Source organism: Acomys minous (assembly GCF_964271855.1).
Source record: "Acomys minous genome assembly, chromosome: 10".
Classification (NCBI taxonomy): Eukaryota; Metazoa; Chordata; class Mammalia; order Rodentia; family Muridae; genus Acomys; species Acomys minous.
In genome coordinates, this window is record NC_140491.1 from 34,981,502 (window position 1) to 35,006,501 (window position 25,000).

Sequence of the window (25,000 nt, forward strand, 5' to 3'; positions counted from 1 at the left end):
AAAGCGTTAGAGACACACCCACTCCCACTGTTAGCATCCCACTCTAACATCTATAACATATATGCAGAGGTCCTGGAGCAGACCCATGCAGGGCCCATGCCTGCTGCTTCAGCCTCCGTGAACCCATGTGAGCCCTGCTTTATTGATTTGGTGGGCCATGTTCTGCTGGCACCCTTCATCTCCTCTGACTCCTACAGACTTTCTTCCCTCTCTTCTGTGGGGTTCCCTGATATCTGAGGGGTGGTATGGGAGGAAAGCAGACCTGGATTATTCTCTGCTCCCCCCCCCCCCCATGGCCTCCAAGAGGACCAAGTTCACACATGTTTCTGCTGATGAGAAGCGATAAAAGCGTGGCTACTTACCCCAGCCTTGATGTAAATAGGGACAAACACCCAGCCCAGGATGACCACCAAAACCAAGGCCTGCAACCAAATCGAGAGGTAAATTCAGATCAGGAGAAACCTTAGCCCATCTCTGCCTCTCTCAAGAGACCATCAACCGCTATAGAAAAACCCCACACCTCTTTCTTTCCTCCCCTCCTTCCTAAGGACAATTCCCTAAGTGTCTAGAGTACTTGCTTGGCCTACAGCAAAAGCATATGAGCAACAGTAGAAGAAAATCCAGGTGTTGCCTATCAACGCAGCCAGGACTCCCCACTGTCAACACAGACTCCCGGCTAGAGTCCAGAGCTCTCTTTTATCTCCATCCCTGGTTTACAAGAAATAAAATACCATTTACAGAAGAAGGGAAGAAAGAAAGGAAGGTAAAAGGAAGGGATGGAGGGAGGTAGGAAGAGAAGAAGAAAGACAAATAGAAAGTGAGAGGGAGGAGAGGGAGGACAGGAGATGCAGGGAAAGGGGAAGGAGGGAGAGAGGGAGGAAGGAAGAGAGGGAGGAAGGAAGGAGGAAGGGAGATGGAAGGGGAGAAGGGGAGGAGAGATGAAGGGAAAGAGGAGGGAGGGAGGGAGGGAGGCGACCCAACAGCATTTCCCAACCTCCAACAATGCTAGAAGAGGCCTCATCTTTTAGGGCCAATAGAAAAGTAGAAATTCTGTGACTAGCACAGCAGTGGGCCTCTCAGCTCCTGGAGTCAGAATGGCCCCCCATCTGCACCCAAGGTGGTTCTGAGGATTCCATCACACCTCAGGATCCTCCGAACACAGACTGGACTGTCTGGTTGCTAAGACTCGGCTATAATCACATGTGGGATGCTTAGTCCCTAATGCAGAAAGGTGGTAGCAGAGCACACCACCAGGAAACCCTTGGGTCTCTGAGAGCACTGAAGTGACTGGGGTAATTCTAATGGGACTAAGAAGGGGGCGTTATAAAAGCCAGTCTTGGTCCTGTCTCGACCATCTTCCTGCTTTGGGTGGTGTGACCTCCTCTCACAGATGCCCACCCGCCTCCATCATTTGCCACCCACATTGAGGTTGCACAGCCCAGGAGGAAGGAGCCTCACAAGAGTCTGTACAATGTTGCTTAAACTTTCAGCTTTCAACTCTCTGGACTAAGAAAGTATCTTTTCTTTATAAAGTGAACCTGCTGCCTCCAACATTTCATTATAGTAATGAAAAAGGGACTTGATGCCCAGCTCCCCCTGACCCTAGGACACTAGGGGTCATGCTACTCACGTTCCATTCAAAGCCACCCATGGCAATGCCTGCGGCCGCTCCTGTCCCTGCCAGCCCCACAAAGTGACCACTTCCAATGTTACTAGCAAAGAGAGAGGCTCCAATCTGGAAAAAATAAAAATAAACAAGCAAAGTTAGCTAAGTAGGACACTCAGGCTGGGCCACTGAAAGAAGAGACATGTCAGCCAAATGAAGGGACATAGGCGATCAGAGGCCAGCTGGGAACGTGATTAGGTTGAGATCTGTGGGACCAGTTTCCACAGCAGGCAAGGGAACGTGCGAAGTCACTTAGAAGCTGGACAGATGGCTCAGAGGTTAAGAGCACTGGCTGCTCTTGTAAAGGTCCTGAGCTCAATTCCCAGCAACTCCATGGTAGCTCACAACCACCAATGCTTAGTGACAAATTCTAGCCAAAGGAGAGGGAGGGTTTTGTTTTGTTTGTTTTTGTTTTGTTTTGTTTTGTTTTTGAGAACTCAGACAGAGCAGTCTCAGAAGGGTCAGGGGAGGACAAAGGTGACGATGCCTTCATTCACAGTCAGTGTCGTCCCTACTAAATGTGTATAAGTCTTGTTCTAGACAGAGCAACACGGGCAAACCCTCTACTCACAGGAAACTTGAAGCCAAAAACCAGCAGGCATAAGCAAAGGCCTAACCAAAAGAAAAAGGCCAGAGAGCGGTACCACAGAGCATGACACAGCCACCGTGGTAAAGAGCCAGAGAAACACCATCTGTGGGAGACACGGGCCACCCATGCCAAGGTCAGCCTGAACACACCAGGTATAGCGCTCCAAGTGGGAACGAGGGCACGGCTGAAAAGCAGGAAGACCAGAGTGCTGGCGTGTGGTCAACGGGGGAGGGTGGGGAGAGGGTGGGGGGAGGGGGGGAGGGGGGGGAGGGTGGTGTGAGAGAGGCTGGAGAGTAGGGAGGGCTGCACTGTGGCCCAGACAGCGGTAGACTGTGTCCTAAGTATGACAGGAAGGCACTACAGGATTTTAAGAAGAAAGAAAGAAAAAAAAAGAACAATATTTAATTTGCTTTTTATGAACTGTTCTAAATTGTGCAGGGGTGAATAAAAGAAGAGAGGCCGCAGGGAGGAGGCAAAGGCAAGCTTGGGGCCTTAGAAACAAAACTCACAGCCTCTGTGGGTGGCTGATGAGGGAAATCATAGCCAAGGCCCAACAACGTCAAGGCCGCACATTAAGAAAAAGAAACGTAGCCAGCCACGGTGGTGCACGCCTGTAGTCCCAGTACTCAGGGAGGCAGAGGCAGGCGGTCTACAAAGTCCAGGACAGACAGGCTACAAAGAGAAGTCCTGTCTCAAAACAAACAAACAAACAAAAACAAAAACAAAAAGAAAGAAAAAGAAACTTGTTAGTAACTAATATTTTACAGATTGGCAGGGAGCATCTGTGTACATACATATACATATACATGTATGTGTATTATGTAACAATAATTAATGAAAAAAGAGGTCATGAAGTTGACAAAAGAGCATGGGAGTATTTGGAGGGAAGAAAAGGAAGAGGAAAAGAATGTAATTAAATTATAATCTAAAAAATATATTTTTTTTAAAAGAATCTAAGGGAACATGTTGTTTAAAAACATCTACCTCTTTCTGACCCAAGGTTGATGAAGATTATAGCTGAATTTTAGCTAGAATTCCCCTCTTTTTAAAATTCTTTAAAATGGTCTAGATCAGATTTTTTTCCCCCAAAAAAAGGAAGATTGCTTCAAGAAAATGCTCTAATTATAGCATCCGCAGACCCTGAACTATTATTATACGTCCATTCATCACCTCTCCCCTGGTTAATTATTAAGCCTAATGTTGTACAACTGAAGACTTAATTATCAAAATTTATTAACTGAAATATTCACCCCCTCTCTTAAAATCAGGGGACTTCTCTAGTGTCCTCCCACTGTGGGAAGGCGGCTGACTTCAGGGCGGTCAGAGCACCTCAGGCCGTCCCTCCCTCTCCTCACTGAGGAGAGCGAGGCTGGTTATGTAAGGAGCACCACTTTCACTCCCTTCTAGACTTGACCCCACCCCACCCCCATCCCGGGCCTGCGCTCAGTCATCTACACGGCCCTGACTCTGTCTTCACAAGGTCACTGACATCGAGCACTTCAAGATTTTTTTCCCACTTCCATATTTTAAAGTAGACAGATTTGCTTCCAATACATCTGATTTTTTTTTTTTAAGTTTAACTCCAATTTTATTTGTCCAAAGTATTTTTTCTTCTGTCCTGTCTTTACATGGGCTTTGGTGGAGGTCGTGGTGCAGCACTAGTGGGTCTAAAACGAGGTGGGGGTGTTCGGTCCTTCCGGGCCTCACAGGATCGGTTCCTAACCACCTTGCTGTGAATGGCACAGCTCACGCAGTAATGCAGCTTGACGTAGAGCTTGGGCAGCACGTAAGCGTCAAAGACGCTGGTTTCGGAGATGTCCCTGACAGCAGCGGCCTCTACAATGTTCCGGATGACGAACTTCTTAATGGCTTTGTCCTTGGGCACGCACCGGGCGCAGTTGGTGCAGCGAATTGGCTGCACGTAGCCGCGGCCCTTTTTAGCACGGCCGTTGTTTCTCCTTTTTTTTTTTGGTCATCTTGGAGCCAAGGCCCAAAAGAGCATACATCTGATTTTAAAGCACACAAAATTTAAGTACAATGGGGTTCAATCCAGCAGAGTGATAAAAGAGGTGCCCACAACGAAACTGAGGGCCCAAGGTGATGGCAGCCAGGCTGTAATCCTCTTCTGCAAAGCAAGAAGAGCATAGTGGGAGGACCGCACAGTGGGGTTTGTCGGTAACCTTAGCTTCTGCCCGCTTCAGCAAGAGGTCCTTATAGATAACCCACCCCTGTTTAATTAACAGTGTAGCATTTCATACTGTGCAGTAGCAGAAAGGCTACAATATTCCTTTTGGTCAAACCCTTTCATGATTTTAATATCACTTTCTCATTCTTTTGAAGTGTAAAATGTCTTAACTGGATTGTGATTACAGATCATCTTTAAATACACCATTGTTGCCATATTAAAATTATTCATACTATTTGTATATAATATCCAAAGAAATTTACCAATAAATGCTACAATTGGCACCAGTCTGACGTGCGTATTAATTGATTCCCATAGGTATAATTATAGGTCATGATTTTAGAGACTATTCTGTCTCGCTCGATTAGGAACAAATAAACAAAAGTTGTGCAGACACCCACGGATCGCGCCAGCTCCTCAGTTAGCTGTCACGGCTCAGACACGAATCCTCACTGCGTGGACAAAATTCTTCATCAAAGGTTCTAGCGGAAGCTGCCGGATGCCTTGTGGTGTAGATCCCCAATCCAAAGGCGGATGAGACAGCAACAGAGATGGAAGGAAACACTGCGGGGGTCTACTGAGAAACTGCCCTCTTTCTTCATAACGCCTGTGTTGCTCCTGCTGAGTGTAGCTGTGCGCTTTGGGTATTTAAAAAGGAACCCCTGCAGGGGGGATATCTTCTGGCTGACTTCACCAACCCCATATCCAATCTGAGGGGTTTTTTTTCCCAAGATGCTTTCAACTTCTCTTCTTCCAGAGCACTCTTTATTTTTTATCTCCAATGCCATGGGAGTCATTTTGGCTCTGCTGTTATCTTGTGGTGTCTGGGAGCGAGGTGGCCTGTCACAGTGAGAACTCTTGGAGCTACTTTGTCCAGCTGGATGCTGGCCACCCAGCAGTGTTTTTTCCCATGTCACCGTGATAAATACGGACGGAGGCTGAACACGGCTCCTGTTCCCATAGCTGAAGTGCAGTTCTATACTTCAGGAGCCCTGCAGTTTCTTCTTGCTGCAAAGAACTCGGACCAGAGCTCAATTGCAGCAGGTAACCTCGGCAGCTGCCGCTCTCACCAAAAACTACAGAGATACAGGGGTCAACATGTCTGCTTGTCCGCTCCACTGTGAACCAAGCAGTATAGGGCTCCATCTAGTACTTTTTACATCACTCCTGGCTGTCTGCCATTGGCTACCCGCCATTATCTCTCAACAAGACAATTCATACAACATGCAGTCTGTGTGTGTGTGTGTGTGTGTGTGTGTGTGTGTGTGTGTGTGTGGAGAGAGAGAGAATGTGAATGCATGCACACGGTGGGGGTGCTGTGGTGTGGACAGGAAGGCCAAAACACAACTTACAGGAACTTTTACTCTTCCACCATGTGGGTTCCAGGGACTAAACTCAGATCTTCAGGCTTGGTGCGCGTGGCTTTCCCACTGAGCCACCTCACCAACCTCTATAATATTTTCTTTTATCATTTCAAGTCTCTCCCTCCCATAAGACACACGCGTGCGCTCACGTTCAGTTACCTCTGCAAAGCACGGCCTTACTCCAATCATAGAAATTCTCCTGGGCCCTCTCTCCCACCAGCTCCCATGCGCTCCTAAACAGTCTTCTGGTTAGCCCCATGCCTAGTAATAAATCCCTAGGAACTGGGAGTTGGAGGCAAATTTTCTCTAGCACAAATTTTCTTGAGCTTCGTATTTGCAGTTGGACTGCTTTCTTGGTCCCTTATCCTCTAGGTGCCCACAACACTGGAGAGCTTCCACACTTCTCATAACGGCAATTATTCAGGGGTCAGTCCAGACGACGGCTTATCAGTGACTGCCATGGACCTCTCCCTAGTCAGCATCCATTGCCCCCCCCCATCTCATCCCCCATGGGGACAACCACTTGACCCTTAAAGACAATTTATATTTCAAAGCCTAAAGTCCATCGCGACTTTATCTGGAGACAGAATTATTGCAAAGCTTATCAGGTTAACTGAACTATACAGGAGGAGCCTGGTGACAAGGATTGGTGTCCTTGTAAAAGGAAGAGAGGACACCAGAGACCTTTACTCTCCCCCTCCGCTGCCCCTCTTACCCCTCCCCACCTTCCCCCCCCCCATACACACACATAACGAGGCCATATGAAAACTCGGAAGACAGCAGCTATCTTCAAGCTGCTGTCCTTTTTCAGATGTCACCAAAATCAACTCTGGTGGCACCCAAATCTTTCAAACCCACCTCTCAGTGCCAGCTCCTTGGCAGGAGTCCCGGTCCTTCTAATTCTCATCATTAAGGCAAGAACTGTCCCTCAATTGTCTGGGCCATTTCCCAAGGACAGCTCGCCACTCACTGCAATTTAGATCCCCGATAAGACCAATTCAGTTTTCCATAGTACAGTGAGTCTACCATTAAAATTCTCACTTCAGTTCCTCCAGGGTTTGGCACAAACGGAATGGTTTCCTGTGAGCCTTTTTCTTAAGAAAAACCACTTACAGCCAAAGGATAACATCCGGTTAACCATCCCAGCTGTTAATGTCAGAGCTGGAAAGTAACGGGAGATGTCTCCAGGATCAAAAACAGACATTGTGTAATGACTGTGCCCTCAATGCATAACTTGGCCCTCGAAATGGGCTCCCGGAACCAGAGCCCCTCAGCGAGTCTTCAGCCAGGCAACGGCAATGGGTTGGTTACCATCGGACTACCCACAGGAGGCGTGAGGAGCCTGCCTTGGACATGTTCAAAGCCATCTTTTCTCAACCTTATTCTGAGATCATCTGGGAAGCAGGAGGCGGTCTCTAGCTACACAGAGCGCTAAGATCAAGTGGACAGAACAGGTTGGTGTGAAAGAAGCTCTCTCTAAATGCCTGTCCTTATCTGCAGAGCTGTAACCACGGGTTACAGGGTTAAGGCCTGTAACCATGGCATTTATCCTGCCCAATGGGACACACTATCACTTCAGCCAAAAGATAGCACCTGGTCTGAAGAACTTTGAGCATCTCGCCCTGGATGCCCATGGCCGCTAAGCCTGAGTTAAGATTTCCAAGTTGGTTTCAGGTCACAGCAGAGTTACTAAACATTTCCAATGGAAATCTCCCGAAGTGACTCGGCGGACTGTGGGAAATCCGTCTACAAATGATGGAGCTCCTCAAGGATGGGATTGCAAGGACCCCCAGGTTGGGCGTCATGATGAACGAGTGAAATTCAAAGGCTCAAAGAAGCAGACGCTCCCTAGAGTGCCTCGGGCTGCATAGCAAGTTCCAAGCCAGCCTGGCTATATAGTGACATAATGTCTCATGGGGAAAAAGAGTTTCCTGAAGGAGATCACATAGTTAGGCTGTCTGGCCAGTGGCCTCCAGGGATCTGCTATCTCCACCCGACTCCCCAACCCTAGTGCTGGGTCTACAGTAGTGAACTTATGGCGTTTACATGGGTGCTGGGGATCTGAACCCAGCTCCTCAGGCTTGCTGTCCTAATCCTGGTTTCTATTGCTTTGATGAAGCACCATGACCAAAATCAAGTTGGGGGGGAAAAGGGTTATTTGTCTTATAATTCTACATCATAGTCCATCACTGGGGGAAGTTGGGACAAAAACTCAAGCAAGGCAGGTACCTGGAGGAGGAGCTGATGCAGAGGCCATGGAGGGGCGCCGCTAACTGCTTTGCTCCTCGTGCCTTGCTCAACCTGCTTTCTTATAGAACCCAGGACCACCAGTCCAGGGTGGCACCACCCTGAAAATGCCCTGCAGGTTTGTATACAGCCAGATCTTACAGAGGCATTTTCTCAATTGAGGTTCCCTCCCTTCAGATAACTCTAGCTTCTGTCAAGCTGACATAAAATTAGCCAGCACATTTGCACAGCATTTTCCTCACTGAGCCATCCACAAAGCCCTATAGATTATATTCTGCCAAGTAGGCCTAACCTTTTCAACAATGATACTTGTTGACAAGTAAATAGAGTTTCTCTTATATTTGTGTATTTCTAGTTTAGAAATAAAAACACGACTTCTTCCACTGTACCATCCGGTCATGGATATGGATGCTATAGGTTTTTTTTTTTTTTTAACTCTGCCTTAAGAACATTATGGATGACACAGACAATGAGGTTTCATTGAGACATTTACTACTGGGCTACTTATAACAGAGGAAAACTGGAAAACTTGTTTCCAACTACAGTGCCCTACAATAAGAAAACAATTTGATAAATTAAGATTTAAATTCATGGTGGACTATTGTGCAGCCATTAGATTAAATGATAGCTCTGGAAAGGATGCTATGACATGGGAGATGGTCACGATAAAATGTAAACTAAAGTAACACACGGCCAGGCACAGCGGCGATGTCTGCAGAAAGCTGGTACAGGAGGAGTGCCTGCCACAAGCTCCGGAATGCCCTGGTTCACATAGTGAGTGCCAGGTCAATAAAGCTACATCAGAAACCTTGTCTCAATAAATCAAAAGGGAGACAGGTATAGCGGAGCATCCTGTAATCCCAGCACTTCAGAGCGAAGACAGGAGAGTCAGGAGAACAGCAGGTCATCGTTTGAAGGCAGCAAGGGCTGCAAGAGACCTTGTTTCAAAATGACACACACACACACACACACACACACACACACAAAAAAAAAAGCTTCAAGAAGCCTATGTATCCCATGATCCTCAAAATATTTAAGTGTATGTGTGTGCCTGTATAATACATAATTTAGATAGATAGATAGATAGATAGATAGATAGATAGATAGATAGATAGACAGACAGACACACAGACAGAAATAGATTGGTTGATTTGGGGGAGAAACACAAAGAATACATATTTATTTTTACTCTTTAGACGTTTCTCACTTTTTACAACAGCTTTATGAAATTCAACAATCAGGACACAAGTCTTTAAAACCTCCAGAGCTCCCTCAGACTCCATGGCAGAGCCTGAGGCAGAGAACAAAGCCAGCAAGTAAGTTGAGTATCCATGTTGTATGAAAATGTCACCCCCAAATGGTGGGAGGGGGAAGAGACAGTTCCCACAAGCTGTCTCTGACTTGCACACTCATGCCATGGCATGTGCGACTGGAGCAAATACGCACACAGGCACACACCAAATAGCCAACCAACCAAATAAATAAAGCGTGGTAAAGGCCACGGACCATTAACTACAATTGCACCTCGTATGACGTGAAATAGAAAAGGGGACGTCTGAACCGAGCTCAGCTGACATTAGAGCTTGGAGCTGAACACAATCAGCCTTGTTGTTTTCAAATGAAAACAAAATTATGTCACCAAGGAAAAGGTAATACAACCCACATGCCAACTTTACCTTTCTCTCCACGACCTAAGGAAATAGCAGCCTGTGCACACACAGGACCCTGTAATCAACTCAACCGTCACACTTCACAGAGCTGTTAGCGGCAGACACTCCTGCCTTTCCTGCTGAGCACAGGGGGAGCTCTCTGACCTGGTTCTAATCTTGCCTTTGACAAAGACAATTATGTGACCCGAGGCCAGTTGCCTTTAACGCTTTGAACTTCAATTCCTCTGCTCTAAACCAAGAGTAAGACTCCCTTTTAGCCAGCCAGGTGTGCTGGAGTGTACCTGTGGCCTCATCACTTGTCAAGGAGGGATGGAAGGATGGATGCTGAAGACAGCCATGGCTAGTCGGAAGCTAGCCTGGGCTACATGAGATTCTGTCCAAAAAGAAAAAAGGAAAGGAGAGCAAAAGAGAGTCTTTTGTCTGTCTCCTACGATGTTTCCAGATGTGAGGTGCCAGATGTTGAAAAGTTTTCCCTACAAAGACTGCATGGTGGAGAAGTGCAGTTGAGCTGTTACTGGCACGTGTTTTTTTAACAGACTATCCTGCAGTTCCTGAAAGATATCAAGATTTTTCTTTTCAGAAGTGAGCATGTCATCGCTCAAAAGGAAAATGTTCTCAGCTAATTTCATGTAATTAGCTTTCTTTGTTGAAGGCCACGTCATGCCCAAAATATCCAGAACCTGGAGCTGGTTCTCTGCTTCCTGCTTCTGTCTTCCTCAAACTCCCCTCCATTTATATATATTTTTTTTACTGATTAGTTAGTTAGTTAGTTAGTTAGTTAGTTAGTTAGTTAGTTAGTTAGTTTTTCAAGACAGGGTTTCTTTGTGTAGCTCTGGCTGTCCCAGAACTCACTCCGTACACCAGGCTGGCCTTGAACTCAGAGATCTGCCTGCCTCTGCCTCCCAAATTCTGAGATTAAAGGCATACACCACCACTGCCTGGCCCAACTTCTCCTTTAAGAGACATCAGGATTCCTGGGGCCTCCTCTGTATCTATGCACTGCATTGTGCCAGGTGTACCCGCCGCCCGGTCCAATGATGCTCAAACTCCAAGCTACCCCTGGATAGATGGGCGCTCACCTCTGTATTTCAGGTAACCATAGTTACCTGAATAGAATGCTGTTGTATAAGTAGGCTCCACCCAATGCTCGGGATGCACTCATACTACACATGTATGGGTTGTTTGAAATTCAGACTTAACTGATCACCCTATGCCTACAGTCTCCAGTCAGAATCGCCTGAAGGCTGGTTAGTATGGGCTGCCGGGCCACATCCCCAGAGTTCCTGATTCAGTAAGTCTAGGATAGGCCTAGAAAAAAAAATGTTTCGAACAAGGATGCAGGTCTTGCTGGTGCTACTGCCCTGGGTACCATGCTTTGAGAGCCTCACCCTGGCAGAATAAGATGGAGAAAGGAAAAACACTAGTTTCTGTGATGTCTTTAAGAGTTAGCCCACAATGGCTCTGTAAGGTCGGTGTTGTTCTGTTCCCATCTTCATTTCATGGAGGAGGGGCCCGAGGACTAGAGTCATAGGATAACGTGTCCCGAGTTCCATAACCGAGGAGGGCTGATGTCTATGGACACAGGGAGCAAACACAGCACCACAGTGACTTGCCTTCCTCTCTTCTTCTTCTTCCTGGGTACACTCTCCTGCGTGTCCCCACAGGGCCTCTGAGGACGGGGCCTCCTGTCCATCTCTGTGTACTCTGGCACAGTGTATGCATGTCTGTGTTGTGTTTATTTTCCTGTTCCTCCTCCTCCTCCTCTCAGGAATCCTACTTCATCCCGCCTGGCATCTCTTTTCAACATGGAAAGTTTGGAAAGATTTGACCTTTGACTTTTGCCATCTCTGAGATTGCACTTCCTGACTTTTGCCAGAGAATGTGGTAACCTTCACATATTCGGAATATTTTATTTCCAAGACTCTGGCAAGCGTTTAGACACAGGCTTTGCTCCAGAGTCATTACGGTCCCTGTTTACTTTGGGTGAGCTCCTGTGTCCCCAGGGACAATGGCTGTCTTCCAGTTGTTACCTCTGTACACATCTCTCCCTACTCAAAGATCCAAAGAGGTAGAAGATTAGGAAACTACTGCCAACTTTGCCGTTTTCCCAGTGATTTGGGGGCACTAGAGGTCAAAGAGGTTACACCAACAACCCAGGCGCCAATGTAGATGAACCTATCTTTGGAATCATCAGTAGCTCAGGGTCCCTCACTCAGAGGACATGAGCTGCCATCACTGTGTTTCTCCCACACTGGTCCTCACGTAGATCTTCAACTATGTCATGTTCCTTCCAACCTCAGGGCCTTTGGCCATTCAGGAAGTTCGTTGGTTGGTTGGTTGGTTGTGGAATGGTAAGTTTTCAGGTCTTTCATTTGGAGGGGTTTTTTTGCTTAAATTGCTCACTTCTGATTTTCAAATGGATGGCTCCTTCTATTCTTTTTTCATTTGTAATTGAGACAATAATTATAAATATTTATAGAACACAATGTGACATCTCAAGGACCAGCTTGATTGACATGTTTCATATCTAGCTGGCCCCTTGGGATCCTCCTGGTCCTGGCCTGAAAGCACAGTCCTCTGAAAGGTCTCCCTGGCCTACCATTACGAATTAATGATCACCCTGCTCCACCCCAACCACTCTTGGTTCAAATGTACCTGTCATAGAATCTGCTTCATGGTAGGCAACACCATGCAGTTGTAGAATAAATGAAAGAGTAATGACGAGCTGGAGAGATGGCTCAGAGATTAAGAGCACCGGCTGCTCTTCCAAAGGTCCTGAATTCAATTCCCAGCAACCACATGGTGGCTCACAACCATCTGTAGTGAGATCTGGTGACCTCTTCTGGCCTGCAGATGTGCATGCTGGCAGAACACTGTATGCACAGTAAATAAATAAATCTTTTTTAAAAATTAAAAAAAGCACCAGAGTTTGTGTGGAAGTCAGTCCCCACTCAACCGTGGAAAATGTCCTGTCCATTGGCTAGATCTGGGTAGGGGTTTGAAGTTTTCTGCACTTATTGACCTTGGCTGGTGCCATAGTTTGAGCAGGACCCCTGGGCTCAGATCCGCCCATCATAATGTTCTTCTTGTAGGTTTCTAGGACCCTCTATTTGACCACATCCCCTTGATGGGGAGGCCTGATGGCACTCAGAGGAAGGATAGCAGGCTACCAAGAAGAGACTTGATACCCTATGAGCATATACAGGGGAGGAAATCCCCCTCAGTCACAGTCATAGGGGAGGAGAGTAAGGAGAAAATGGGAGGGAGGGAAGAATGGGAGGATACAAGGGATGGGATAACAATTTAGATGTAATATGAATAAATTAGTAAAATATAATTTTTAAAAAAGAAAAGAAAGAGTAATGCATAAATGGATGAATAAGTGGATGGATGGCTGAAGACATAGCTAATGGAGGAAGACCTAAAGATAAGATACAATAATGATGATGCTGAGCCAGGTGTGGGAGTGCATGCCTATAATCCCAAAACTCAGGAGACTAAAGCAGGCTGATTGTAAATTTGAGACCAGCCTGGACTACATAGTAAGACCCTATCTTTAAAAAGGAAGACTACTAAATCATCATCATCATCATCATCATCATCATCATCATCATCTATATCACTTGGGAGGTAGAGGCAGGAGATTCAGGAGTTCAGGGCCAGTCTCAACTACTTAGAGAGTTCAAGGCCAGCTAGACTACATAAGACCCTGTCTCAAAACAACAGCAAGAACAAATAAAATATCCCTACAAGGTAGGCGCAATGATATCTATCTTTCTCCCTGAAGAAGCTGAGACACACAGAAGAAAGTCACCCAAGACCATGCAGGTAGGAATGCAATGGGGGAAAGGTTCACAGCAGCGCAGGTTGGCTCCAGACTCTTTCGTTGTAATCTCTTCATTGTAAATCACCTTCCTAATAGAAAGTTTCCTTGCACAACCCTGCAGCTAACTCTGTTATACGCCGCTGCCTGTCGTGGGTAGACTAGGATGACTCATTTGATTTCTGATGTGAAGAACGTATCTCAGCCAACAGTATCTCCAATGCTCTTCTGGCTTCAACCAACTCGAAACACTGGTTTTGATTTGCCGATTGCCTTTTGTGAGTACAGGAGGGCTAATCTGTTAGAAAACACTAGGAAGGCAGCCAGTGGGGAGTGGGAGGTCAAGAGATTAGGAGACAGCTTAGTGGCAGAAACTTGGCTACACTGGTCGGCTGAAGCCTTGAAACATGAACACGTAGGTAGCTCCGTAGAGCCAGGCGTAGGTCTGCAGATGAGACCCAACAATAACGGTGTGAGCCCGAAAGCCCGGAAAGGCTTCAAAAATGGAGGATGACAGAGAAAGTGCAAGAAGCAGAAGAAGAGAAAGAGGTGGTAAAAGAAGAGGAAAATGAAGCCAGACGTGGTAGCGCACGCCTTTAATCCCAGCACTCGGGAGGTAGAGGCAGGTGGATCGCTGTGAGTTCGAGGCCAGCCTGGTCTACAAAGGGAGTTCAGGACAGCCAAGGCTACACAGAGAAACCCTGTCTCGGGGGAAAAAAGAAGAAGAAGAAGAAGAAGAAGAAGAAGAAGAAGAAGAAGAAGAAGAAGAAGAGGAGGAGGAGGAGGAGGAGGAGGAGGAGGAAAATGAAAGGAAACAAAAGAGGAAAAGGAGGGAAAAAAATCAAGAGGCACCAGCATGTTTAAGAAGGGAGGAACGGGGCCGGGTAGTGTTGGGGGGACCAAAAACTTCCACTGCGAAAGAAGTGTCACTGTGAGAAGTGACAAATTTTGCCAGCACCTGACACTCAAACTCAGAAAAAAATAAATGGCCTGAGATGATTAACAGTAGCCCACACAGTAGCCCACACCAGGCCTTACCAAGAGGTCAGCGTGGCATAGCTGTGGACAGCCTAATCAGGATGAGGCTTGTTTTTCCCGTGTTACCACCCTGAAACTGAAAGATGTAAGAGTAGTGGGTCTCTGTCTGTGTCTGTGTCTGTCTGTCTGTCTCTGTCTGTCTCTGTCTCTGTCTCTGTCTCTGTCTGTCTCTGTCTCTGTCTCTGTCTCTCTCTCTCTCTCTCTCTCTCTCTCTCTCTCTCTCTCTCTCCCTCTCTCTCTCTCTGTACAAGGACAGAAATTTGAGTTTTAGAAAGGCTTTGTGCCCTTCAAATTTGCTCTGTTCTTAGGCACTGTGAGGCCATTGCATCAGAGGGCAGGGCCCAGCCTGATGCCTCAGGCAGCCACCAAGAAAGACAAGGGAGCCCTCAGCCCAGCTGGTCTCCTCCTCGCTGTTCCTTCAGCGCACCATGTGTTCATCAAGTGCTTACTTGCAGTGCAAGGCTGTGGAGTAGGCATCAGGCTTAATCATTTTTTTAAGCTACAAAAAGGAACGAATTGTTCCTCATCGTGGATAATGGGATAAGTATATGAGCAGCTTCCTGCAAGTAGAGAGGGCAGAGCCAACCTTGGTGGCAGATAAGACAGAAACGGCTCCTCCCAGGCTTCTGAGGGGCCAGCTACCTGTCATCCCTGAATGCTTCTTGCTGGGACTTTGTCCTGTTGCCTGTTCTTTGTCTCCCCTGTGTCAGTTTTCCTGGTTCCCTTCCTGCTTCTCTGTTTTATGACCTCCCCTGTGTCTAGGGCCCTGCCATGTTTTCCCTGGGCAGCCTTTGGGCCCCCTGGTCGCATGATAACTGGTTGAACTTTGGTCTGATGGTTTGGTTTTTAGACACTTAAAAGCAAGATTAAGCTAGGCATAATGATGCCTACCTGTAATTCCAGCACTGAGGAGGCTGCGGAGGGAAGATCTTGAACTCAAAGTGAGGCCTTGCCTTAACAAGATAAATAAATGAAATAAAAAGCAAAATAAAGTCAGGTATATTTCCTCAAGACAGCTAAAAGTTTGAGGTGCCACCCTCTTCCTTTAAGGATAATTTTCATTCCATTTTGTGGTAGTTGTGGTCTTTGTTGGTGGTGAGTTTTTTGTTTGGTTGGTTGGTTTTGGGGTTTTTGTTGTTGTTTTGTTTTGTTTTGAGACATAGTTTCTCCATGTAACAGCTCTGGCTGTCCTGGAACTGACTTTGCAGACCAGGCTAGTCTCAAACTCACAGAGGTCTACGTGCCTCTGCCTCCTGAGTGCTGGGATTAAAGGCGTGCACCACCACCGCCTGACTTTCAGATTAATCTCTATACTATACCTATTGCCTCATAAACGTCTATCTCAAGACCTGAGCACCCAGAAGAGCAGGGAGAACCCTGCTCTGTGTAGACCCAGGCAGCCCATGGAGTTACTCGTCCTCCTCACTGTCCTTACCAAGCCAGATCACCTAGGGTTCAACCAGGTAAGTCTTGCAAAAGGATCCACTGACAAAACAAAAACAAAAACAAAAACAAAAAACAAAAAAACAACAACAACAACAAAAAAACAAGAGACAAACCAGAGAATGGAGCAGGTCTGAATTCTGAGACTTCGCAGTGCCCTTAAAACAGCAAAGAATTAGCCTTTCCATTGTCCTACTTTCTTTGATCATGAGCTCTGCTTTCCTCCCACTTTCCTCATGGGAAACACTCAAGCCCTCCCTGCCTCAGAGTTACCTACCATTCCTGCTTGGAAAGCAGCCTTGCTAACAGCAGGTGAGAGGGGCGGAGAGTCCCATTGGGTGATGTGTACCAACGCCAGCAGAGGGAGTCACTCACTGGCTTCTCTGAGGGTCCCTGCGTCAGCATAGCTGAGAACTGCTTATGGATTTCTACTTATGGATTTAGGAACCTCTGACAGGGTTAAACTGACTTTTTAATTTACTACAAGAGGAAATGAAGAGTATAATTTGGGTGATGTTTAAAATACATTTTAATTTTGATGAGAGTCTTTAATATGTACTTGCTTTTTTTTTTAAGATTTATTTATAATGTATACCGTGCTCTGCCTGCATGTACACCTGCAGACCAGTAGAGGGCACCAGATCACATTATAGATGGGTGTGAGCCACTATGTGGTTGCTGGGAATTGAACTCAGGACCTCTGGAAGAGCAGCCAGTGCTCTTAACCTCTGAGCCACCTCTTCAGCCCTTGGTTTTGTTTTTTTACATCCCAACTGCAGTTTCCTCTCCCTCTTCCTCCCCTGATCTCCCTTCTTCACCCCCTTTTCCCATCTACTCTGTTCCATTTTTCTTCAGGAAAGGGCAGGCCTCCACGGATGTCAGCCAGCTGTGGCATATCAAATTGCAGCAAGACCAGGCACCTGCTTGTCTGTTAAGGCTGGATGAGGCAACCCTAGGAGGGATGGGGCCCATCAGCAGGCAGCAGAATCAGGGGCAGCGCCTGCTCCCATTGTTAGGAGTCCCACATGAAAGCCAAGCTACACAACTCTTACACATGTGCAGAGGGCCCAGGTCAGTCCCGTGCAGGCTCCCTGGTTGGCGGTTCCGTCTCTGTGAGCCTCTATGGACCCAGAGTGTGTTGACTGTGACCCTAGGTCTCTGAGCTTTGCAGCTTCTGGTTCCTGGCCCTCCAGGGAGTGTCAGAGGTGGGTTCCCTCTCACGGCAGGAGTCTCAAACTGGACCAGTCATTGGCTGACCACCCCTACAATTTACCCCAACACAGCTTGAAGGATAAAGGTTTTGTGACAGGGTTGGTGTCCCAATCTCTCCACTGGAAGTCTTGCCTGTGTCCAAAACACTCCCACTTTTTTTTTTTTTTGAGACAGGGTTTCTCTGTGTAGCCTTGGCTGTCCTGGACTCACTGTGTAGACCAGCTTGGCCTCAAACTCACAGTGATCCACCTGCCTCTGCCTCTGCCTCCCAAGTGCTGGGATTAAAGGTGTGCGCCACCACACCTGGCCTAACGCTCCCATTTATTAACCGCCAGCCAGGCTCAGTGTTGGGTGCTATATCTGTGTTGTCACAGGTGTTTCTGATGCATAAACAACTTTAGAAGCCATTTATCTTTATTTTTTTAATACATGTAAGTACGTCACATGCATGCCTGGGCATCAGATACCCTGAAACTGAGGTCACAGGCATTTCTGAGCCACCTTGTGGGTGCTGGGAACCAAACTCAAAGCAAATGCTCTTCATTGTTGAGCCGTTTCTCATGATTGTAAGGTCCAGCCACCTGGAACAATTTTTATAATTGTATGACGCCTTAGATGAAAACCATGGTTAGAAAAAGAAGAGTCAGCTGAGCGTGGTGGTGCCTGCCTTTAATGTCAGCACTGGGGAGGCAGAGACAGGTGGATCACTGTGAGTTTGAGGCCAGCCTGGTCTACAAAGTGAGGCCAGGCCAGCCAGGGATACACAGAGAAACCTTGTCTTGAAAAAAACAAAAACCAAAAAAAGAAAAAAAAAGAAAAAGAAAAGTCAAATGGCAGCCTCACCAAGGAAGTAAAGACTTCTGTTCACAGGAACAATGTGTGCCTTTCTGCTAGAGCAACCAATCCTGCGGTGAGCATAAGGACACAACACCTCGGGGAAACCTCACAAAACCACAGACCCTGCCTGCTTTGGGTGGGGACCAATGCCTCTCAGCCAACCCTCAGCCTGAAGCCGGGCTGTTCCCAGACCTACACTAACTCACAAACCTCCCAAGAGAGTTCGTCCTCTGGCCTCCTCCCTCAGAAACTATGATCTGCTAGGTGGTGGTGGCAGCGCTTGCCTTTAATCCCAGCACTCGGGAGGCAGAGGCAGGCGGATCTCTGAGTTCTAGGCCAGCCTGGTCTACAGAGTGAATTTAATGACAGCCAGGGCCACACAGAGAAACCCTGTCTTGGAGGTGAGAGTGGGGTGGGGGTGGCGGTGGAGGAAGGAATCTAACCCCAAGTAAATCAGCCCTAAGATTTTTATATAAAAATTTTTATATAATTTCTGCATGCAAAAAAAAAAATCAAAATTTCAAAGCTCAACCCATGCCATCCCTAACAAAACAAAACCACCACACAGGTCAAGATAATTTTAGACATATCATAGCTTCCTTTTTATTTCTATGAACTAGGAGTGATGACATTTACCTCCTAAAGAGTGTCAGGAGATGTCAGAACCTCCGTTTAAAAAGTGGGACTTGAAAAAATTAAAAAGCTTCTGCCCAGCTAAAGGAAACTCAACCAGGCCAAGAGGAAGTCCAGAGAATGAGCGAGAATCTCTGCCAACTATACATCTGGCAGAGGATTAGTAGCCAGAACATATGGAGAAAAATGTCCCCTCCGAGAGCCAGGCACCCCTAACAATGACCCTACACCAGAGAAACCCTCTCTCTTGAGTTGTTGGCTGAGACTAAGAGACTCCCAAAGCATTAGAGACTATTCCTATTGCACTCGGTTGCCCCTCAAAGGCGGAAGGTAAGTTCCTTAAAGACAACATGTACTTCAGACATAGTGCCCAGAGGCCCCTGAGCTGGAACTGAGCGGAACGCTTCCTCCCTGAGGACCAGCTTTCTTGGTACCGGAAGACACCATGCAAGCTTCCAAAAGGGGCGGGGCAACGAACAGTCCTGCCCAACCATGACTCCTACGGACCATAACGATGATCAGCGTGGCACAATAACCCCAAGGATTTGGTAGCGGCACATGCCTCAACGGTAACTAAGAGCTCTCTAGTTGGACGTAAGAACTGCTCCGAAGGAGGCAAAGCACGCTTGGTTCTGGAGACCCAGCCATCTCTCCATGGTCACTGAGGTCCTGGGTACCGGAGGGGGACCTGCAACTCTACCAAGTCGGCATCATGCCTAACTAAAATTCTAAATAGCTGTCCTCATTCCAGACACTTAGATAAGTATAGGCAACACCCATCAAGATATTCCTCTTTTCAATAAATGGAGACCATTACTTAAAACCACAACCAATCAGAAAGCAGAGTTGTGGAACCCAACCTCATGGGATACATCTATGAAACAACCCGTGGACTTGGGGAACATTGTAGAAGATGGGGGCGGGGCGTTGTGAAGAGCATAAGAACCAAAGGATCAGGGAATTTGCTTTGTGGTTGTGTCTCCTAGTGATGTTAGAAGCTACACCCACAAAGGCTCCCCAACACGATGGCCCAAATGTGAGCTGAACTAAGACATCAAGAATAGAGGTGCCAATGTGGACGTGGGAAAACACGAGGCCTCAACCCTACACAAAGAACCATAAAACACAAGGGATGCTGACAGCAGAAGTAATTTTCCCCAGGGTAGACTATACCAATAGGTTATCCAATATCAAATAGTCATCCCTGAATATGTACATACATACATATACATATATACATATATATATATATATATGTGCTTGTAACAACAATTAATGAAAACAGAGGCTGTAAATTTGAAACAGAGCAAGGAGGAAATGTCTAGAGGTAGAAAAGGGGAGGGGAGAAATGATGTGATTATATTATAATCTCTTAAAATAAACAACAACAAAAAATATAAAAAGTTTTTTTTTTTTCAGAGAAAACTTACCGGCCACCACACCATACTTCGACCTGCCAGGAAGAAGCCTCCAACAGTCCCACGATTAGTGGAAAACATGGCCTGAGGGAAAGAGGGTCAAAGATGTAACCAGAAATTAGAAGAGTGACCGCCAATGAAAAACATACCACCAACATACAGGCTCTTTCTTATACCCACTCCACTTTCTGAAGTGCTTCTCTTTCCTATTGCATGCATGCATGCACACACACACACACACACACACACACACACACACACACACACACACATGCACACACACATATCCTCCTGCCTCCCACCCCTACCCCAGACTCAGCATGCTCACGTGAAGGATCTCATGAATAATTGCAAATTATGCATTATATACATAATATATTGTTTATTATTACATTATATCTTATATTACACAGACAGGGAAACTGAGGCCCTAGAGCCAACTCTTCAGTTAGCCTGTCATGTGGTTTTGAGCAAATTCCCCCTCCTGTTCACTTTGTTTTGTTTGCATATTAAACGGGGAAAACACAACATTTTTGTGTCTTTTGTACATGCACCCCAAGGTGTGGTGAAATTTCATACCTTTAAAAAAATACATACTTTAAAAGCATATAAATTATCTCAATAAAATTATTAATAAAAAAGTAAAATATCACAAGAATGCAGTGTTAAGACTTAGTCTTACTTAAAAGACAAGATATTCAAGTTCAACTCAAGTTTTTCTCCTCTGCATATACACAGGCACTCCCTAGAGTTGGCAATTTGCATTATATTGTGACTAAGTTCAGAATGAATGAGGAAAGGCCTTTTGGTAGCAAGAAATACTTCACAGAGAGGCAGGGTTTCCCCAAGTCTTGAAGAAAAAGTGGGGTTTTGTTAATCTGTGAGGAAGCAGGAAGAGAGGAGGGAATTTCAGACTTCAGGATTGCAGCTTAGGGATTGAGGTAGTACAGCACCTACCAGGAAGGAGACAGATGGCCTGTATCTCCAGAACAAGATGAGCTTCTCTCATTGCGCCTCTGGAATGCGCCTACCTCTGAACCTGTGGTCATTCCTGCCCCCCCTGCCTCCCTCCCCCCCCCCATCCTGCCTCAGCGGCATTGGCCAGGCTTCTAGGTCTCTTCCTCCTCCCTCTCTCTTTCTCTGTCACTGGCCCCTTTATTCAAACACTTGCTAATGACTGATGGTGGCTTTTCTCTTATCAGTGGCCCAAAGGAATTAACCTCTGATGTCATTCCTGCAGCAAGCATGTCTGCAGCAGGTACACCCTTATGGGTGTGCAGACTGCGTGGGTAGCTTGGAATCCTTTGGAAAGTAAGGCCTTTGTGCATCCAATCAGTCAACAAAGATGTATTGAACACCTCTGTGCATCAGGAAGTACCAGGGAGAGCACCCAAGTCTTTCTTGACTACTGGCAATGCCCCTCCCCCACCAAGAAGGCACACTCTGAAGACTCAGTGGTGGTCTTCCTGGGAATAGCAACAAAGTGAACAGACCTAAGGAGCAGAGAAGATGGCTAACACGGAAACAGAAATAAATGCTAAAAGATTTAGCCTCTAGAAATTGACTGGGGAGAAATTACTCTGAAGATAATTCTAAAGTTAGGAGCCAAGGAACGAAACACCCACCCAACAACAACAAGAGTAGAAATCAGCACCTAGAACTACAGTCATCTCAAACCCAGCGTAAGACGCAATCAGTGACAAGCAGGACAACCAGCAGCCCCACCACAGGAGGCCCGAGATGAGCAGCAGAGCTGAAGCACAAGACAAGGACTTCAAAATAGCCTTTATGAATATGTTAGAGTTCCTTACAGGGGAAAAAAAAAAAAAAAGAACAAACCCATTGAAGAAAATCTGTGAAAATACAAACAGTAAAGCGAAATGAAGAAAATAGATTAAGACCTGCAAGTCATAATAGAATCAATTAAAACAAAAAAACAAAAACAACCCCAGATTCTGGAGACATGATTAAAAACACTGGCTGCTCTTCCAGAGGACACGGGTTCAATTCCCACCACCCACATGGCGATTCAAAACTCTCTGTAACTCCAAGATCTGACACCTTCATTCAGATATACATACAGGAAAAACACCAATGAACATAAAATAAAAATGAATTAATTAATTTTTAAAATCCAAACTGAAGGAAAACTGGAAATGAAAATTTTAAGAACTCAAACAAGAAACTCAAAGGCAAGCCTCACCAGTAGAATACAAAAGATGGAAGAGAGACTCTTAGGCATTGAAGACAACATAAAAGAAATGGATACCTTGGTAAAAGAAAACGTTAAGTGAAAAATAAAACCTGTAAAAAAAAAATTCAGGTACAAAACATCTAGGAAATCTGAGACACTGTGAAAAGCCCAAACTTACAAATAATAGGAATAGAGGAAAGAGGGGAAAACCCAGGTCAAAGACACAAAAAATATTTTCAACAAAATTATAGAAGAAAATTTCCCTAACCTAAAGAAAAGGATGCCTATTAAGATACAAGAAAAATACAGAACACCAAATAAACTAGGTCAGAAAAAAATCCCTTGGTACTTAATAATTAAAACAATAAATGTACCAAACAATAAATGTATTAAAAGCTGCAAGGGGAAAAGACCACAAAACATATAAAGGCAGACCCAATAGACTATTGTCTGACTTCTCAATGGAGACTCTGAAAGCCAGAGGGCCTGGACAGATGTTAAACAAGCTCTAAGAGAGCACAAATGCAGCCCAGATGGTTACATAGGCAAAACATTAAATCACAACAAGTGGAGAAAGAAAGATGTTCCATGATAGAAACCAAATTTAAGCAGTATCTATCTACAAATCAAGTCTTACAGAAGGAGCTAGAAAGAAAAGGTCAATGTAAAGAGGCTAACCACACCCAAGAAAACACAAGGAAACAAACCCATGCCACAACAACAAAATAGAAATCAAAAGATACAAACTAACAGGAATCCATCCTTCTGCTGCATCTAATAAACACACCTGAACATCAAGGATAGACATCAGTCATTCAGGGTCCAAGCAAATGGACCTAAGAAGCAAGCTGCTGTAGCCATTTCAATATCTGACAAACTAGACTTCAAACCAAAACTACTCAGAAGAGATAGAGAAGGATACAATACATACTCATCAAAGGAAAAATCCACCAAGAGGGTGTTGCAATTCTTAACCACTGTATACCAAACACAAGGGCATCCAAGTTCATAAAAGAAACATTCCTACAGCCTAAATCACATATTAACTCTCACACAGTGGTAGTGGGTGGTTTCAATACCCCACTCTTACCAACAGACAGGTCACCCAGACAAAAGCTAAACAGAAATACTGGAGCACAACTGACATCATAAACCAAATGGACCTGGCAGATATTTACACATTTCACCCAAACATGGAAGAATGTACCTTTTTCTCAGCAGCTTAAGGATCTCTCTCCAAAATTAACCACATGCTTGGACACAAAGGAAGACACAACAGACACTAGAAAATTGAGGTAACTCCCTGCATCGTACCTGATCACCACAGATTAAGGCTGGTTATCAACAACAGAGACAACAAGTTTACAAACTCCAGGGAACAAACAGCTCACTACTGAATGAACAATGAATGAAAAAAGAAATTAAAGACTTCCTAGAATTGAATGAAAGTGAAAACACAACATCCCCAAAGCTATGGGACGCAATGAAGGTGGTTCTGAGACACAAGTTTATAGCACTAACTAACTACTTAAAAAAAGTAGAGTGATCTCATATTAGTAACTTAATGGCACACCTGAAGGCCCTGGAACAAAAATAAATAAATAACACCAAAAAGGAGTAGATGGCAAGATATAATCAAACCCAGGGCAGAAATCAATAAAATAGAAAGAAAAAAAATCGATTCAAAGAATCAATGAAACAAAGTTGATTCTTTGGTAAAAATCAGTAAGACTGACAAACCCTTATTCATATCAATTAAAGGCTCATAAAGAAGATCTAAATTAACAAAATTAGAGGCAAAAGAGCAACATAAAAATAGACACCAAGGGCTGGAGAGATGGCTCAGAGGTTAAGAGCACTGACAGCTCTCCCATAGGTCCTGGGTTCAATTCCCAGCAACCACATGGTGGCTCACAACCATCTGTAATGTGATCTGACGTCTTCTTCTGACCTGCAAGTGTACATGCAGACAGAGCACTATATACATAATAATAAATAAATCTTTAAAAAATAGACACAAAGCAAATCCACAGAATCATAAGAAATACTGTAAAAACCTGTACTCCACCAAATTGGAAAGTCTAAAAGAAATGAACAATTTTCTTGATACATACCATCTACCAAAGTTAAATCAAGATCAGATTTTTAAAAATTAAACAGACCTATAACCTCTAATGAAAAGGAAGCAGTCATTGAAAGTTTCCCAACCAGGCTAGAGAGATGGCCCAGAAGTTAAGAGCACTGGCTGCTTTTCCAGAGGTCCTAAGTTCAGTTCCCAGCAACCACATGGTGACTCACAACCATCTCTTATAGTATCTGATGATCTCTTCTGTAGTGCATGAAAACACAGTACTTATATACATAAAATAAAATGAACAAATAAATCTTTAAAAAAAAAAGTCTCTCAACCCACCCCCAAACAATAGTGCTGAATTTTACCAGACTTTCAAAGAAGAGTTACTGTCAACACTCCTCAAATTATTCCACTAAATAGAAAGAGAAGGAACACTGCCCAATTTATTTTATGAGGTCACAGTCATTCTGATAACCAAACCACATAAAGGCCTAACAAAGAAAGAATTACAGGCCAATTTCCCTCATGAACATTGGTTCAAAATTTCTCAATAAAGTGTTTGCAAGCTGAATCCAAGAACACATAAAAAGGTCGTCGACCATGATCA

General features: G+C 45.2%; 2 protein-coding genes across 2 annotated transcripts in view; both read right to left on the reverse strand.

The window, feature by feature from the left end:
- Nucleotides 1-25,000, reverse strand: part of SLC5A1 (solute carrier family 5 member 1) — a 69,651-nt gene that overhangs the window by 36,301 nt on the left and 8,350 nt on the right. The window contains exons 2-4 of the mRNA XM_084799273.1: nt 20,138-20,209; nt 1,631-1,735; nt 363-422 (exon numbers count right to left, since the gene is read on the reverse strand). Coding sequence (XP_084655399.1) covers nt 363-422; nt 1,631-1,735; nt 20,138-20,209 — 237 coding nt within the window. The remainder of the gene's footprint in view (nt 1-362; nt 423-1,630; nt 1,736-20,137; nt 20,210-25,000) is intronic.
- Nucleotides 3,813-4,218, reverse strand: LOC311606447 (small ribosomal subunit protein eS26-like; the record flags this gene model as incomplete). The annotated part of the gene is made up of 1 exon (XM_084797747.1): nt 3,813-4,218. A coding segment is annotated over one exon (339 nt), but the record flags the coding sequence as incomplete, so codon positions are not given.